This window comes from Aythya fuligula, chromosome Z (assembly GCF_009819795.1).
Source record: "Aythya fuligula isolate bAytFul2 chromosome Z, bAytFul2.pri, whole genome shotgun sequence".
NCBI lineage: Eukaryota > Metazoa > Chordata > Aves > Anseriformes > Anatidae > Aythya > Aythya fuligula.
In genome coordinates, this window is record NC_045593.1 from 554,496 (window position 1) to 568,102 (window position 13,607).

At 43.7% G+C, this 13,607-nt stretch overlaps 1 protein-coding gene across 1 annotated transcript; it reads left to right on the forward strand.

The window, feature by feature from the left end:
- The first annotated feature begins 439 nt into the window (after nucleotides 1-439).
- Nucleotides 440-13,107, forward strand: NARS1 (asparaginyl-tRNA synthetase 1). Its single transcript, XM_032205747.1, has 15 exons — nucleotides 440-516; nucleotides 1,881-1,963; nucleotides 2,180-2,245; nucleotides 2,347-2,439; nucleotides 2,870-2,959; nucleotides 3,674-3,752; nucleotides 4,902-4,972; nucleotides 5,235-5,321; nucleotides 7,413-7,634; nucleotides 8,034-8,233; nucleotides 8,680-8,815; nucleotides 9,827-9,940; nucleotides 10,364-10,495; nucleotides 11,066-11,197; nucleotides 11,765-13,107. The coding sequence occupies exons 1-15, from the start codon at nucleotides 474-476 to the stop codon at nucleotides 11,894-11,896; spliced, it is 1,680 nt and encodes a 559-aa protein (XP_032061638.1). The 5' UTR covers nucleotides 440-473; the 3' UTR covers nucleotides 11,897-13,107.
- Nucleotides 13,108-13,607: the final 500 nt, after the last annotated feature.

Here is a 13,607-nt window from a genome sequence, read left to right on the forward strand (position 1 = left end):
ATTTATGGGCAGGCAGGTTTGATCTCCGCAGGGCTGCCCTTTGGACCATCAGTTCGTGTGTTTCCGTTTCAGATACAGCAGCCTCCAATCGGTGACCGGTTGTTTTTGTATGAAGCACGTATCGACGGGCAGTGAATAAATACTGTTCTTACAGTGTAAAATGTGTTTCTTTGAGCCTCGTTACGTTGGCACATCCTTTCATTCGAGATACTTAAATGGGACTTAAATGTGTCGCTTTTATTTGCTTTTCACTCGTGCTCTGATTGCTGAACTGGTTTTACCGTGTAAATCACGGCACGCAGCCCTCGTTCACCAGCATGTACAATGCAAAAACTCGGTGAAAATACACACGGGGAGGTTCTCGGCTTCCCTTACAGGGCCGGGCCGGGCCGGGGCGGGGCGGGGCGCGGCGGCTGATGCAAGGCGGCGGAAGCGCGGGGCGGCCGCTTCCGGAGCGCTGCGGCAGCGCGGCCATGGCGGGGGAGGTGCTGGGCAGGACGGCGGCGCTGGCGCTGGGTGAGGCGCGGGGCCGGGCGGGCGCTGCGGCCCCCTGAGGACCCGGGGAGCGGAGCGGGGCGGGCAGGGCCGGCCCCGGGTGGCCCCGGGTGGCCCCTCGGCCCTCGCCGTGGGCAGGAGATGGCGGCGGCCGCGCCCCGCCGGGGCCTCGCGGGACGGATCCGGGCCCTGAGGCCGGGCCGGGGGTGGCCGGGGGGCAGCGGGGAGAGCGCGGGAGGGGCCCTGTGGTGTCTGTGTGTGTCTGTGTCTGTGTCTGTGTGTGTCTGTCTGTCTGTGTGTCTGTGTGTGTGTCTGTCTGTGTGCTGCCTGCCCTTAACGGGCACCTCGGTCCTCCGCAGGACGCGAGGTTGTTCCGAATGACCTGATTAAGAAGCACAGAGCAGCAGCAAGGCGCCGCTTTTTCCTCCAAGAGAATGAGAATTCTCTAAGGAGAGCGCTGCCAGTATCAGTTCTGCTGCGTTTCTGGCTCGGTTGTGCCAGGGTAGCGAGGAGGAATGGAGCGTGTGTGTGTGCACGTATGGATGTGCGTGTGGGTGGTTACACGCCAGTTCATACCTGCATGGTTATGCACACACAGGCATGTAGCTGTGTGTTTGTATTTACATGCGGGGCCCAGCCTGCAGCCCTGGCGGCTCCCCCTGCCCGCCTGCTGAGGTGGGAGGGGAGGAGAAGGCTGAGGGGTGCTCTGAGCACAGGACGGGAATGCTGATGTGGGAAGCAGGGGTTCTGTAATGGCCGAGCAGTCAGACACAAGTTCAGTGTGCCCTGATCCCTGGAAATCGAAACCAAACTGCATTACAGAAGAAGGTTCACGTTTTATCAGTCAGGGCGTGGAGTGGGAGCACCTGGTAGGGGCAGTGGCTGTCGTGGAAGGCTCTGGGCCTTGCAGGTCTTGTCCCCTGGCCTGTGCATCAGTTCAGGCAGCAAAAAAAAAAAAAAAAAAGAAAAGAGAAGTGTCTTCTGTTCTTTTTAATTTGTGACTCATTTCTTGGCTACGTGTGAGCTAAATGCCGGCTTGACTTGTCTGACTTTTCCCAGCTTATTATCTGCCTGCTTGCCTAGAAGTTATGTCCGAAGAAGGCTGCTTCCTTCTTGGCTCCTCAGCTGGGGACTTGCAAGGGTTCGGTACTTTGGGAGCCCTTAAGGCCTCAACATAATGCGTTTTTTGCGTGGAATGATTTTTAACACAGAAAATATTGACTGACTCTTACTTCACTTGCAACCAAGTGATTGTTTCTGAAGGTTTATCACTGCTGATAACCATGAAGATTTTATATCTTTTGTGTGTGTACAGTTTCTTCCCGTGTATTTCCACTGTTGATACTTTTTTTTGAGTAATTGCCTGTATTTGCTGTGTCTTACAGAGGAGCTGTATGTGTCCGAACGAGAGGGCAGTGATTCCACCGGCGATGGGACACAGAAGAAACCGTTCAAAACTGTCCTAAAGGTAAGTGCAGAGAACCTGCTGATCTGAAGCGTGTGAACTGCTTTAGGTCAGGCGATGGGCTGTATTTTTCTAAATGTAAATTTTATAGCTGTTGTTGCAGCTCTGACCAGAATGTCAGAAGCAGACTGCCTGCTCAGTCACTTTAGCAGGATTACTTTCATTCACCTGCGGTGTTGTTGATTCTGTTTTGTTTTTTTTTCCCTCCTTGCTTTTCAGGCTTTGATGACAGCAGGAAAGGAACCATTTCCTACTATTTACGTGGATTCACAAAAGGAAAATGAGGTGCTGTAACACCTTCCAACAGGAATTATTTTAATACTCTTTTGTGCAAAGGGACACAAATGTAATCTTCTGTCTTCTGCTCTCTCCTTGGTTTGGTTTAGAGATGGGCCATTATTTCAAAGTCACAGATGAAAAATGTCAAAAAACTGTGGCACAGGGAACAAATGAAGAATGAGGCTAAGGAGAAGAAAGAGGTAGGTTGCGGACGGTGCCAAGCTGGAGGAAGCATTCCTCGTTTCTTTTCCAAAAATATTAAGCAGTGCTCGTGTTGTTTCCCACGCCCCATAAACCTTTAGTTTATTCTTCATCTGTGTCATATGTTTTACGTTCATTATTTACAGCTTATCTTTGCTTAGATTAGGACAAGCAATGACTGGAACTGTGTGAGGGTGAATGATGGCAATCTATTGCCTTCAGACTTTGGGGAAAAATGAGAAATGCTTCTGTGCATTGTTTCTCATCCTGGTCTTAAATCAGGGCAGGCCAAGCCCCAGCAGGGTAACAACAAGGCTTTTTATGACGTCTGTCTGTAAGTGTACATTATAGTCCCCAGTAATTATAAAGAGTGAGACCTTATAAAGCCTGGCCACAGTTATTTAATACTTATTTTTTTCCCTAAACCAGGCAGAAGATCTCTTGAGAAGAGAGAAGAACCTGGAGGAAGCTAAGAAAGTTGTTATCAAGAATGATCCCAGTCTTCCAGAGCCAAAATGTGTGAGTAGGATCCAGTGCCTGGTTTCCAGCATGTTGTCTGCACAAAGGCTGTGTCTCTGCGTTGTGGTTCTGACAGCTGTTGAAGGCCACTGTCCAGTTGCTGTAACTACATGTGTATTTGTTTTTCTGGTTATCTGTATACCCGAGAAAAACCAAAATCTATATATTAATGCGCTCAGTGGATATCTAAACCTCCTCAGTTCATGCATCAGACTTTTCTCTGTCAGAGTTTGCTGGCAGATACCATACGGAAACCATTTGGAAATGTTTGTGAGTTTTGCTTTGGTTGGTTATTGTCGTGGTGGAGGATGAAGAGACCCTGCTGGTCAGAGGACATAATTTAAGTCACTGGCACACACATAGCAGTTCTTATGTGGCTGTTTGTAGAGTCCTGCTGGATCTGGTCCTGCAGTCCTTAACTTAGTAGGCAGATGTGTGCTGCTGTGTGGTGGGGTTTTTTGGACAGTTTCTATGTAGAGTGCAGAAAATGGATCTGATCAGAGCAAGGTGCTCTTGTGGTTCCCCTTTGTGAAAGGGGCAGCCAGGCCCAGCTGGGTTTAAATCCTTGTCGCTTTCAAACCAGCACACGCTGTTAGTGTTTAGCTGCCTGAAGCATGTCATATGCACTTGTGCTCAAAGTAATTGTGTGGAAAACACCATCTAAATGGTGAGTTACATTTCTATTTTTGATTGTTTTTATTCTCTGCTTTACAGGTAAAGATCTGTGCTCTGGAGGCTTATAGAGGCAAGAGAGTAAAGATTTTTGGCTGGATTCACAGGTTACGTAGGCAAGGTAAGCCACAGGCACTTAAAGCTTATTGAACTTATGCAGGGAGATGGAACAAACCGAGCAGCTATCAACATTTGGACATTTAATGAATCGGACAGCATCTAGTCTGAAATTTTTAGTTCATCACTTAGATTTGGTGTGTCACACTGATCAGCACAACACTAACAAATTCTGTACAATGTATGAGGGTGTAGACGTTTCTTAGTCAAAAACTTTTTAGATGTTTGATTTGGAGGCCAGTCCTATAGAATTTCTTCAAAAGACCTGTTTCTTAACTAATCCTAGAGACTGAGGAGCTAGCTAGCATCTGCTCATAATGAAATCAGTGAGCGAGAATTTTCTTTAAAGTATCGTAAAGTAACATAACTTCTTTTAGCAGTTGAACAAGTAATACTTGCTTTCAAACTGAGTGGTATTCTAGTTAGAATATCTGAGTTGGAAGGGACCCCCAGGGATCATCGAGTCCAACTCCTGGGTCCCCAAAGGACCACCCAAAAACAAACAAACAAACAAAAAAAACACAGGTAATGTCTGAGTGAGTTGTCCAAACACTTCTTGAACTCTGGTTCGCAAGGTGGCATTCGCTGGGGAGTGACAGACTTAAGCAAAACTTCTAGTACGAAGCCTGAAATCCGCAGGCTGTTTTCTGTGTTCTTCTGTCAAACAACTCTGGAAGCGTATGGCAAAGCTGAGTCTGACCTCACAGAGAGCACTTGTTCAGATTGTCACTGGAGGACTTGACCGAGCAGTTATGGATCAGGATATCGTGAGCATTTTATGGAAAATCAGTGTTTTAATCAGATGCCTTGTGGAGATGTGGGTAGAGGCGATGTCACTTTATCCACATCAGGCATACAGGGGGTCTGTGGCGCCCCTGGACCAGAGCCTGCCTGAGGTCACGGCATGGCAGTGCAGTCCCAGCTGTGCTGAGCTCAGAGCAAGCAGTGCTCTTGATGTTTTTATGATCGAGCTAATGCTTCAGTGTTTTCTTGGAACATCGTTGCTTTTTTTCTTTAATGGAAAGATGTGATCATGGTCCTTCGTTAATAGTCTGCATGTCAGGGGGAAATGTTTCTTGCGGGTGGGTCTGTTCAGATGGATCAGGTGAACACATCTGAGTCTGTATTTTTTTTTTCTTCTCTTTCCTACCAGGAAAAAATCTCATGTTCATTGTTTTGAGAGATGGCACAGGTTTTCTTCAGTGTGTCCTTTCAGATGATCTGGTAAGTTGTGATGATTTAGTTCTGTTCCCTCATTAAATAAATGAGGTGTTCGTGCTTCGTCTGTCTTTTATGTAAACAATAGGAAGTTCCCCTAAATGTACTGATTATGTTGTATTTTGGTTAAATTCTGTCTCCTGATGCTAGAGTTCTTTATCAACGTGAGAGCTCATTATCTCATCTGTGTCTCCAATAGGAGATGTAGATAGGAAAACCAAAAATTAAAAATTACCATAACTATGTCTCTTTCTTTTTTTCTCTGTAGTGTCAGTGTTACAACGGGCTAATTCTCTCCACAGAGAGCAGTGTTGCAGTGTATGGTGTGCTGAACCTTGTTCCTGAAGGCAAGCAGGTAGGGAGCTGGGTAGTGCTGTGTGTTTTGGTCCTCTTTTTCAACAGTTTATCACTTTCCTGATGAGAGGAAAAGCAGAGGTGGAAATAATTATTGAATGATTTCGGGGTAATTTGTTTTAGGAGAAAGAACAAACATCCCAAGGTTGCTGCTGTCACCCACATTTTGTTGTGTGCCATGGGAACTGTATGGCTCTTCTCATTTAACGTCTGCCTGAAACAATTTTCCCCTGATACGTCACATCGATACTTCCTAGAATATAACAGTGGAAAACTATATTAAATAAATAGTTTTATTTTCCTTAACAGGGGTAGTTAATGAGGGGTAATTAATAAATGTTGCTGTTTGGAAGATGGATCGAGTATAGAGTTAGAGCTAATGCCATGTTAAGTAGATATGCGTAAGGCATGGCCCATAAAAAGGGTTCAGACTGAAGACAGCAAAGAAGCTTCCCAGTTTACCCCTTTCTTTAGGTAGATATTCATAATTGTCATTGACTATGCAGTGAGAACTGGTTCTCTCTATGGATCAGCGCTCTATTGCCTGGCATATCGAGTGTGCTGACTCCAGGAAGACAAAAGAAGAAATATGTCTGAACAAAATCACAATTTGAAGTGATGTTAAATTGCTTGAAACAACGTTTCTGAGATGTGTTAGACAATCCCTGAGCAAAGTAGTTCCCTCACTGTGGCTGCCAGCAGGGTGTAAAATAAGGTCAAAGTGTTAACCTTTTGTGGAGCTTTGTAGAGAATTCAGTTAGCTTTTAAGCAGTGCTCTGTTGGCCATTACCAGCGTGCTTTGCTAACGGAACTTGGATAAGCTCAATGGTTCTAGTTTTTCCTGTTACTCGGGTCCTATCCCCAAGAGATATTCCAACGGTTACAGAGCCAAGCTCAGTGAAACACGAGTCCATTGCCCCGTGTGTTTGCCTATCAGCAGTTAGTATCGTTTCCTTTTCTTCACAGCCTCTACTACTGTGAAGTCTAAAAACAAGCCCAGGTAAACAGGGATCAAACGCTTCTTTTAAACAGCTTTCATGCAATTTGGTAACTAAATTACTCATTTGTATGTGACTGCTCAGAATGTTTTGTACACTGAAAACACTTCAGTTTGGTGTCTCATCGCAGCAATGGAATGCTTTTAGTGCACGAAATCATCATAAAATCTGTTAACTAGACTTTGTAAATCGGCAATTATACCGTGAAAGTGCTGTGAATAGAAAAAGCAGGACCGAAGCCTGCTGTGACCCACACGGGGGAGCTGGTGAGGCCGGCAGTGCAGGCAGCCAGGATGGAGCCCTGGCACCTCAGCTTGCTTGTCGCAGCAGGTAGCAGAGGGGACCTGGCCAGCACGAACCTGCTGTTTTCATGTCGTGGTGACATGCTGCCGGCTGGAAAGGTGGCTCAGACATCCCTAACAGATGAGCTCGCAAATACCTGCAGTGAGCTAGCTCTTCCTCTGGCATAACCTAAGTGACTTTTGGAAGTTAGCCACCAGCATGGAAGGGGAATGTGGCCCAAACAGTAGGAAGAACAAAATCCATTGAATGTCACACTGCAGTCTTGCCCAAGTGTGTTTATGAACATCACCAAAGAGATTACACAGTCAGCGAGGACCCTTCTCTCTTTGTGACCTTTGTGCAGAATTTTTCTTATAGCCAACTGAAGTCTCTTTTTCCTACAACGTAAGACATTTGTCCTTTTGTTCCATTTCTTCTGTAACCGCCCATGAAATCACTGAAAGTGGCAAGTAGTTTCCTTCTGTTCAGCTTTCTGTTCTTCCAGCTGAATAAACCCAACTGTCTCTGGTATGTTACGTTTCAACAGAACACATCTGGAAGCCTCTAATTATTTGACAATAGTACTCAGTCCCATTCACATCGAGTCTGACAGACTTCTGGTGCGTTACAAATGGCATTTTCAAGGGTGGTGTCACTGGGTTACAAGGCAGTTACTGATAATACTGCAATTAGAAGGATTTTAGTATCTTTTGTTTAAACTAGTCTGACATCTCTGCCACAGTGCCAGATGGGGACATCCAGGGAGTGAAAAGCAGACTTCTGAAAGTTTTGTTTCCCTTTTAAATTGGCAGGCTCCAGGAGGCCACGAGCTGAACTGCGATTACTGGGAGCTTATAGGTCTGGCCCCAGCAGGAGGGGCTGACAATCTCCTCAATGAGGATTCGGAGGTTGACGTGCAGCTTAACAACAGGCACATGATGATTCGAGGCGAGAATATGTCCAAAATCTTCAAGGTGCGCTCCATGGTAGTACAGGCCTTCAGGGATCACTTCTTTGCCAATGGATATTATGAAGTAAGTATATTTGCCCTTGTTGGTAAATGACTACTTTAATTTCCTTACTTCAAGGCTATCTTTTTCCGGGAAAATCTGTACAGACTTTCTGATTGACTTGAAATGCTGGGGGGGAAAAAATCTGTTTCTTAGGAAACTATTACGTGATTCCTTTCGTAGACATAGATCTCAAAGTTGTGTAGACGTTTCTGAGGTAAGTGTTACAGCATGATTCACAAACAGCCTGTGTACCTCCTTTCGGGGCACTGAAGGATATCAGGAAGAAGTTCTTGCAGCCATAGGTAGGAAAGTTTTGTAGGTGTTTTTCTGGAAGAATGTGCCTTACATCACTGCTATAACACGTTGTCATCGTTGTCCTTAATTCTTCACTCAAGTAATGGCTCTCCTGTTCTTTAACAGGTCACACCGCCAACTTTAGTCCAGACGCAGGTGGAGGGAGGTTCAACCTTATTCAAGCTGGATTATTTTGGAGAAGAGGCATACCTAACACAATCGTCCCAGCTCTACCTGGAGACCTGCATTCCAGCATTAGGAGATGTTTTCTGTGTTGCTCAGTCATACAGAGCTGAGCAATCCAGGACACGCAGACACTTGGCAGAGTACGGAGAGAGTATACTTCTCTATTGTTTGTGTAGAAGGGAATTCTTAAAACAAGGGGAGTAGCCAGTGGTTGGATGACAACATACAGTGAGAAGGCAGCATAATGCTGCTGTGGAACAGCTGGTCACAAGTGTACTTGGAGGTAACTCCTTGTATCAGGGAACGTCCAGCTGGTCATATTTGATGTTCAGTGAAGGGAGATTTGCGCAAAACAGAGCTGATACGGTTTTAGGAAGCTTTGTGTTTTTAGAATATACACTTCATACTGCTGTTTTCCTTCCTTTTTTTTTTATTTTATTTTAAGAACTTTATTTCCTTTGCAGTGTAGAAGTGGGAGAGTTGAAAAACAGGACAAAAGTGGGTTTCGTGTTTTTTCTTAAGAGAATTTTTTTCATAGCTATAGATTTGTTGTGTGGTTTTGTAACGTCATGACCTGTTTTTTCAGGTACACTCATATTGAAGCTGAATGTCCCTTTATAACTTTTGAGGATTTGTTGGACCGTCTGGAGAACTTGGTGTGTGATGTAGTTGACAGAGTCTTGGCATCACCTGCATCAAGCTTACTGTTTGAGCTCAACCCGGTAAGCAGCGGTGTGGGGCAGTCTTGGGCAGACAAGGTCTGATCTTTACCTTTCCTGATGACCATGTTCACCTGGTAAAGACAGGGCATGGCAATGAGCTCTGCTTACTTAAGTAAGAATATTAAATGACATCAAAGAGTGAAAATGCTGTGAGGCTGGTAATGATTCTTCCAGGAGCTGGGGGGCTGCAGAGGAAGAAGTTATCTGCTAGTAAAGTCTAGGAGCCAGCAGCGTGCTGGGATTTATCGTAAGATGTGCTGTACCCGTAGAATAAAAACCTCTATCCTAGAGCTCATAAAATTGATCAGCTGGTACTTGCAGATAGAGCGTAAGGGAGCAATGAGACAACCCTGGCGTTTTATTCCCTGTGCTGGAAGGCGCAGCTCTATAAAGCTGTCTTCCTTTGCTAGAGACCCTTTGTCTCCTGCCTTTGCATAGAAAGTCAGTAGTCTCAAAGGCATCTTATTGCCTTCACGAGCTTTTCTCTCAGAGCACGTATAGACCCTCTCATCCCTGTTATTTTGACCTGTTTTCCTGATGAGTACTGGAAGGTTCCATTTTCAGTTTGAACTGAGATGGGCAGGAGGTCCAAAGCAACAGAAGCACAACCTGCCCTGTGGATTTGTCATAAAGGCAAATTCTGCAGCAGTCTGATGCACAAAGAAGCAAAAATGTTCTTTTGTGGTACTGCATGTGGAATGTCTGCAAACTTCAGTCTGAAGCACCTACATGTGTAGTCCTTTCATACAGGAAAGGAAAATGCTTTTCCTCTCTTCTCTTCTGCTGTCATGTTCAGCATCTGTTCTGTGAACTGCACGGAACTTGGAAGATGGTTTTGCTGGGCTCCAGCTTTTCAGTACTTCTGAACTTTTTAAGTAATAGTTGATACGCTACCTGCAAAGGGTAACATGTACGTGCTGAGTGTGGAAGTGGACTTGCTGATTGACTGGAAAAATAAATCTTTAAAAATGATACCCTTCTAAGCATTTTGATGTCTACTCTTATTTACAGGGCTTCAAGCCTCCCAAACGTCCTTTCCGAAGAATGAACTACGCTGAAGCAATTGAGTGGTTAAAGGAACATGACGTGAAGAAGGAAGATGGTACTTATTATGAGTTTGGGGAAGTAAGTCTTTTCTGAGTCTCCTTAGAAATTAAAACCAAAGTGCCACAGTCCTCCACTAAGGGTTTGAGAGTCCCTTAAAGAACAATGCATTTGGACCATGATCCTATTTTGGGGAAGAGGAAATGAAGCTCTTCAGTGTGTTAGTTGTTTGGAAAGTTTGCTTCAGGTTTAAGGTTTGCCTAGTTTCCTGTGTGAAATGTCGTGTAGACTGTTAAACAGGTTTTTTTCTGACCTGTATTTTTTTGAATATAAACATAGTTTCTTCTTCTAAGATGTTTGTTTTAAAAATGTAGATACGTCAGGATGAATGCTTGGATATGTGTGGTCTGAAAGTGTCTTTGTGTCTTGCCTGATGTGTTGTGGGTCTTGAGGTTTTGGAGTGTTCTTGGTTTTAAATATTAATAGAGCTCTCTTTACCCCTAGGATATTCCTGAAGCTCCTGAGAGACTGATGACAGACTCCATTAATGAGCCAATCTTGCTGTGCCGATTTCCTGCAGAGATAAAGTCTTTCTATATGCAGCGCTGTCATGACGATTCCCGTCTTACTGAATCTGTAAGTTGGTGTTTTACATCGTGTTACAGCCTTCTAAATAGAGTGCGAGTGTCTCTGTGAATGAGCATAAAATGAATGAGTACTGTAGGAAAACCTTGGAGAATTCATGCCAGAATTTGTCTGGGGCCTTTCGTGGCGTCACTTGTTGATACTGTAAAATGAAATGAAGCAACACTGAAGTGCTTAAAAAATGTCACTAGATCACAGTGAACATGCTTTTTATTGACCTCTGGTTAGTGCTAGTCTAATAACAAAATTTCTGTGAATTTTGGAGGCTGTATTATTTAAAAACCAGCTGTCTGGCAGCCAGGAAGAGTGCTGGTTGTTGGGAATGCTACTGTTTTTGTAGTTTAACAGTTCAGCGTCACCAAGAGTGTTAAAGACTAAGTCAGAGATCCTAGTCAGCTGGTTTCTTCCATATCTAAAACTTCCATGTATAAACCATATATTGCCTTCCCTCCTTGTGTCATGGAGAGTTAAAAATATGTGGTAAAACATATTGTAAGGTTGGGCTTCATCTTTTGAGGGCAGCTTAACTGTAACAGTTTGATCTCATGTTGTGTGTTGTAGGTTGATGTGTTGATGCCTAATGTCGGTGAAATTGTTGGAGGCTCCATGCGTATTTGGGACAGTGAGGAGCTACTGGAAGGCTATAAGAGAGAGGGCATTGACCCCACGCCGTATTACTGGTACACCGATCAGGTATGTAAAACAGGTTCAGTGTGCTGCTTGTCAGACATTTGAATTCTCTTAAACTGCTTCTGAGATGATGCAGTCTAAATTGCATACATTTTCCATGACCAAAAGTATATGGTCATTTAATCACTGGCAAAATGCAACGGATAATAGCTTCCATTCTGTTAAATTGCTTTTGTTTGCTGCAGTGCATGCTGCCCATACCTGATCACCTTCATTAAACTGGTCTGTAATGTTCCTCTTGTAATGTCTGCCATAGCGTGCTACCTTTGTGAAGCCCTTGTCAGATAAAGATGGGTTGGTCTTTCCAGACTGGAATAGCTAGCTCTGTAAGGAGAAGAGAAAGAAAAGGATGAGGTTGGAGAGGAAAAAATAAATAAGTCATTACGACCTCATCTTTCAGCTTCCATTTTTCTCTTCTAGTCCTTACGTTGCCCCAGGGAACAAAACACAAATACCTTCTCTGAGGAGAGCATAGTCCGTATTCCTCCTCATTCGTTCAGAACGTGGTTTGGTTTTGTTTTTGTCTTAACAAATGAATGGTTAATATCTTCTGTGATTTTAATTTCACAGAGAAAATATGGTACCTGTCCTCACGGTGGATATGGTTTGGGATTAGAGCGGTTCCTGACCTGGATTCTGAATAGGCATCATATCAGAGATGTCTGTCTCTATCCACGCTTTGTCCAGCGCTGCAAACCATAGCCATCCTTGTGATAAACTCCTAGGAAATCAAGCAACTGATGCTTGGAAAAGAATGATACACTCTAGTATGGCCCGTCTGAGAACAAGACTTACTGCAAGCTGTTGTTCATATATTCATTAATTTGGTGTGTGAGAAAACCATTTTTTAAGGAAAACGCTACTGATTAACTGGAAGAAGCCTTATAAAGATAATGTTAGGTGCATTTATGCTCTCATGTCAACATAAAACAAAAATCCTAAGCTGGTGTTTTAGATTTTTTTTCTCTTGTGGTTTCTTTTGAAGAAATCGGTTCAAGCTTTTTAAATTCCCAAATCCTGACCGCTGAGAGTGGTATGAAGAAATGTCTCTAAATAGCTCAACAAAATATAAAGATGGAGAATAATTGTGCTGTGCTTTTTTTTTAAGCTTACTGCTTTTAATGGAAGTTCTGTTTGAGTTTATTCAGTTATAAGCTATGTAGTATCAAGCACTAAATTCTACTGAAAGATTTTTTCTCCCAAATTATTTACTATTAATTCTATTAACTAAAAATGGTAAGACTGATTGTGGGGTATGCTTTGATACTTTTTCCTGATGCCCATGGATTGAGTGCTACAGTGGGACCATGAACTCCCAGCATAAGCTGAATTACAGTAGGAGAGGATGTGCTTAGAGACATTGGAGTGTTTGTGGTGCCTTTGAAACGAAGGTTATTCCATCTATTTCAAACAAGAAATGACTAACCGAAGACCCAAAGAATCTGTAACTTTGAAGTATAATTGGGTTTCAGCATTGTGTGCTGACTGAATTACTGTCCTCTCTTGAACTGTAATTCGAGCAGTGCTTTCCCACTTCGTGCTAAAGGATGTTTTCACGGTAGAACAGTTTCCTTGCTAGCTTGGTGTACTCTTGTCCTGCTGCATCTTAGCAGACTTTCTGGCTGTATTCAGGTTATCAAATAGAATTAAGTAAGTATTTAATGTGTTGAATCATCTGCATCCTTTTTAGCCATAAATGCGAGCCTGTTTACTAGGAAGATGAAAATCTGTAGGTGCATTACTGGCTACTTGCACCGAGACATTATTTGGATTTGCCATTCATGTTGAGCTGTGCGATATCCATATTTTTGTAATAAAAGGCTTTTTTCTTCATCTTGCATGTTAAATATACAAGCTGGTCTAAATCGGCAACCAATAAATTATGTCAACGCAAGTTGGTGTGCAGGACAGTAGTTCTTGACCTGTGATGTCTGTTTCTTTACCTTCACTTGGCCTTTATAGCTTACTTGCTTAATATATTCTGTCCTGGTAGAGACAATAACGGGGAAAAGCAGGAAAAGTAAATCTTCAAGTGCGGTGGGTACATGTTCTTAAAAAAAAGAAGACTTTAATAGGTATTCAGCTTGAAGAAGCCATGTGTTTTTTTTTTTCATAGTTTGGATAGACTTTCTGGGATACCCAGTAGAAGTATTATCCTGAGAATAAATGAGAGGTGGTGCTGGATAACTAGCTGCAGAGGCAGCACCTCCAGTGGGAGTGGGCTTGGACTTCTGCTTGCTGTGGTCGCTGAGGCATCTGACGGTGCTCATCCTGGGCTTGCCAAAGTGGGGCCGGGTTTGTAAGTGTGCTCTTTGAAGAGGATGAATGAAAGGTACTCTAAGAAATGAGCGGTGCTAGGATGGTTTTTCTTATCCACACCTCTTCGAATTCACATTTTTCACTGACTTTCCCA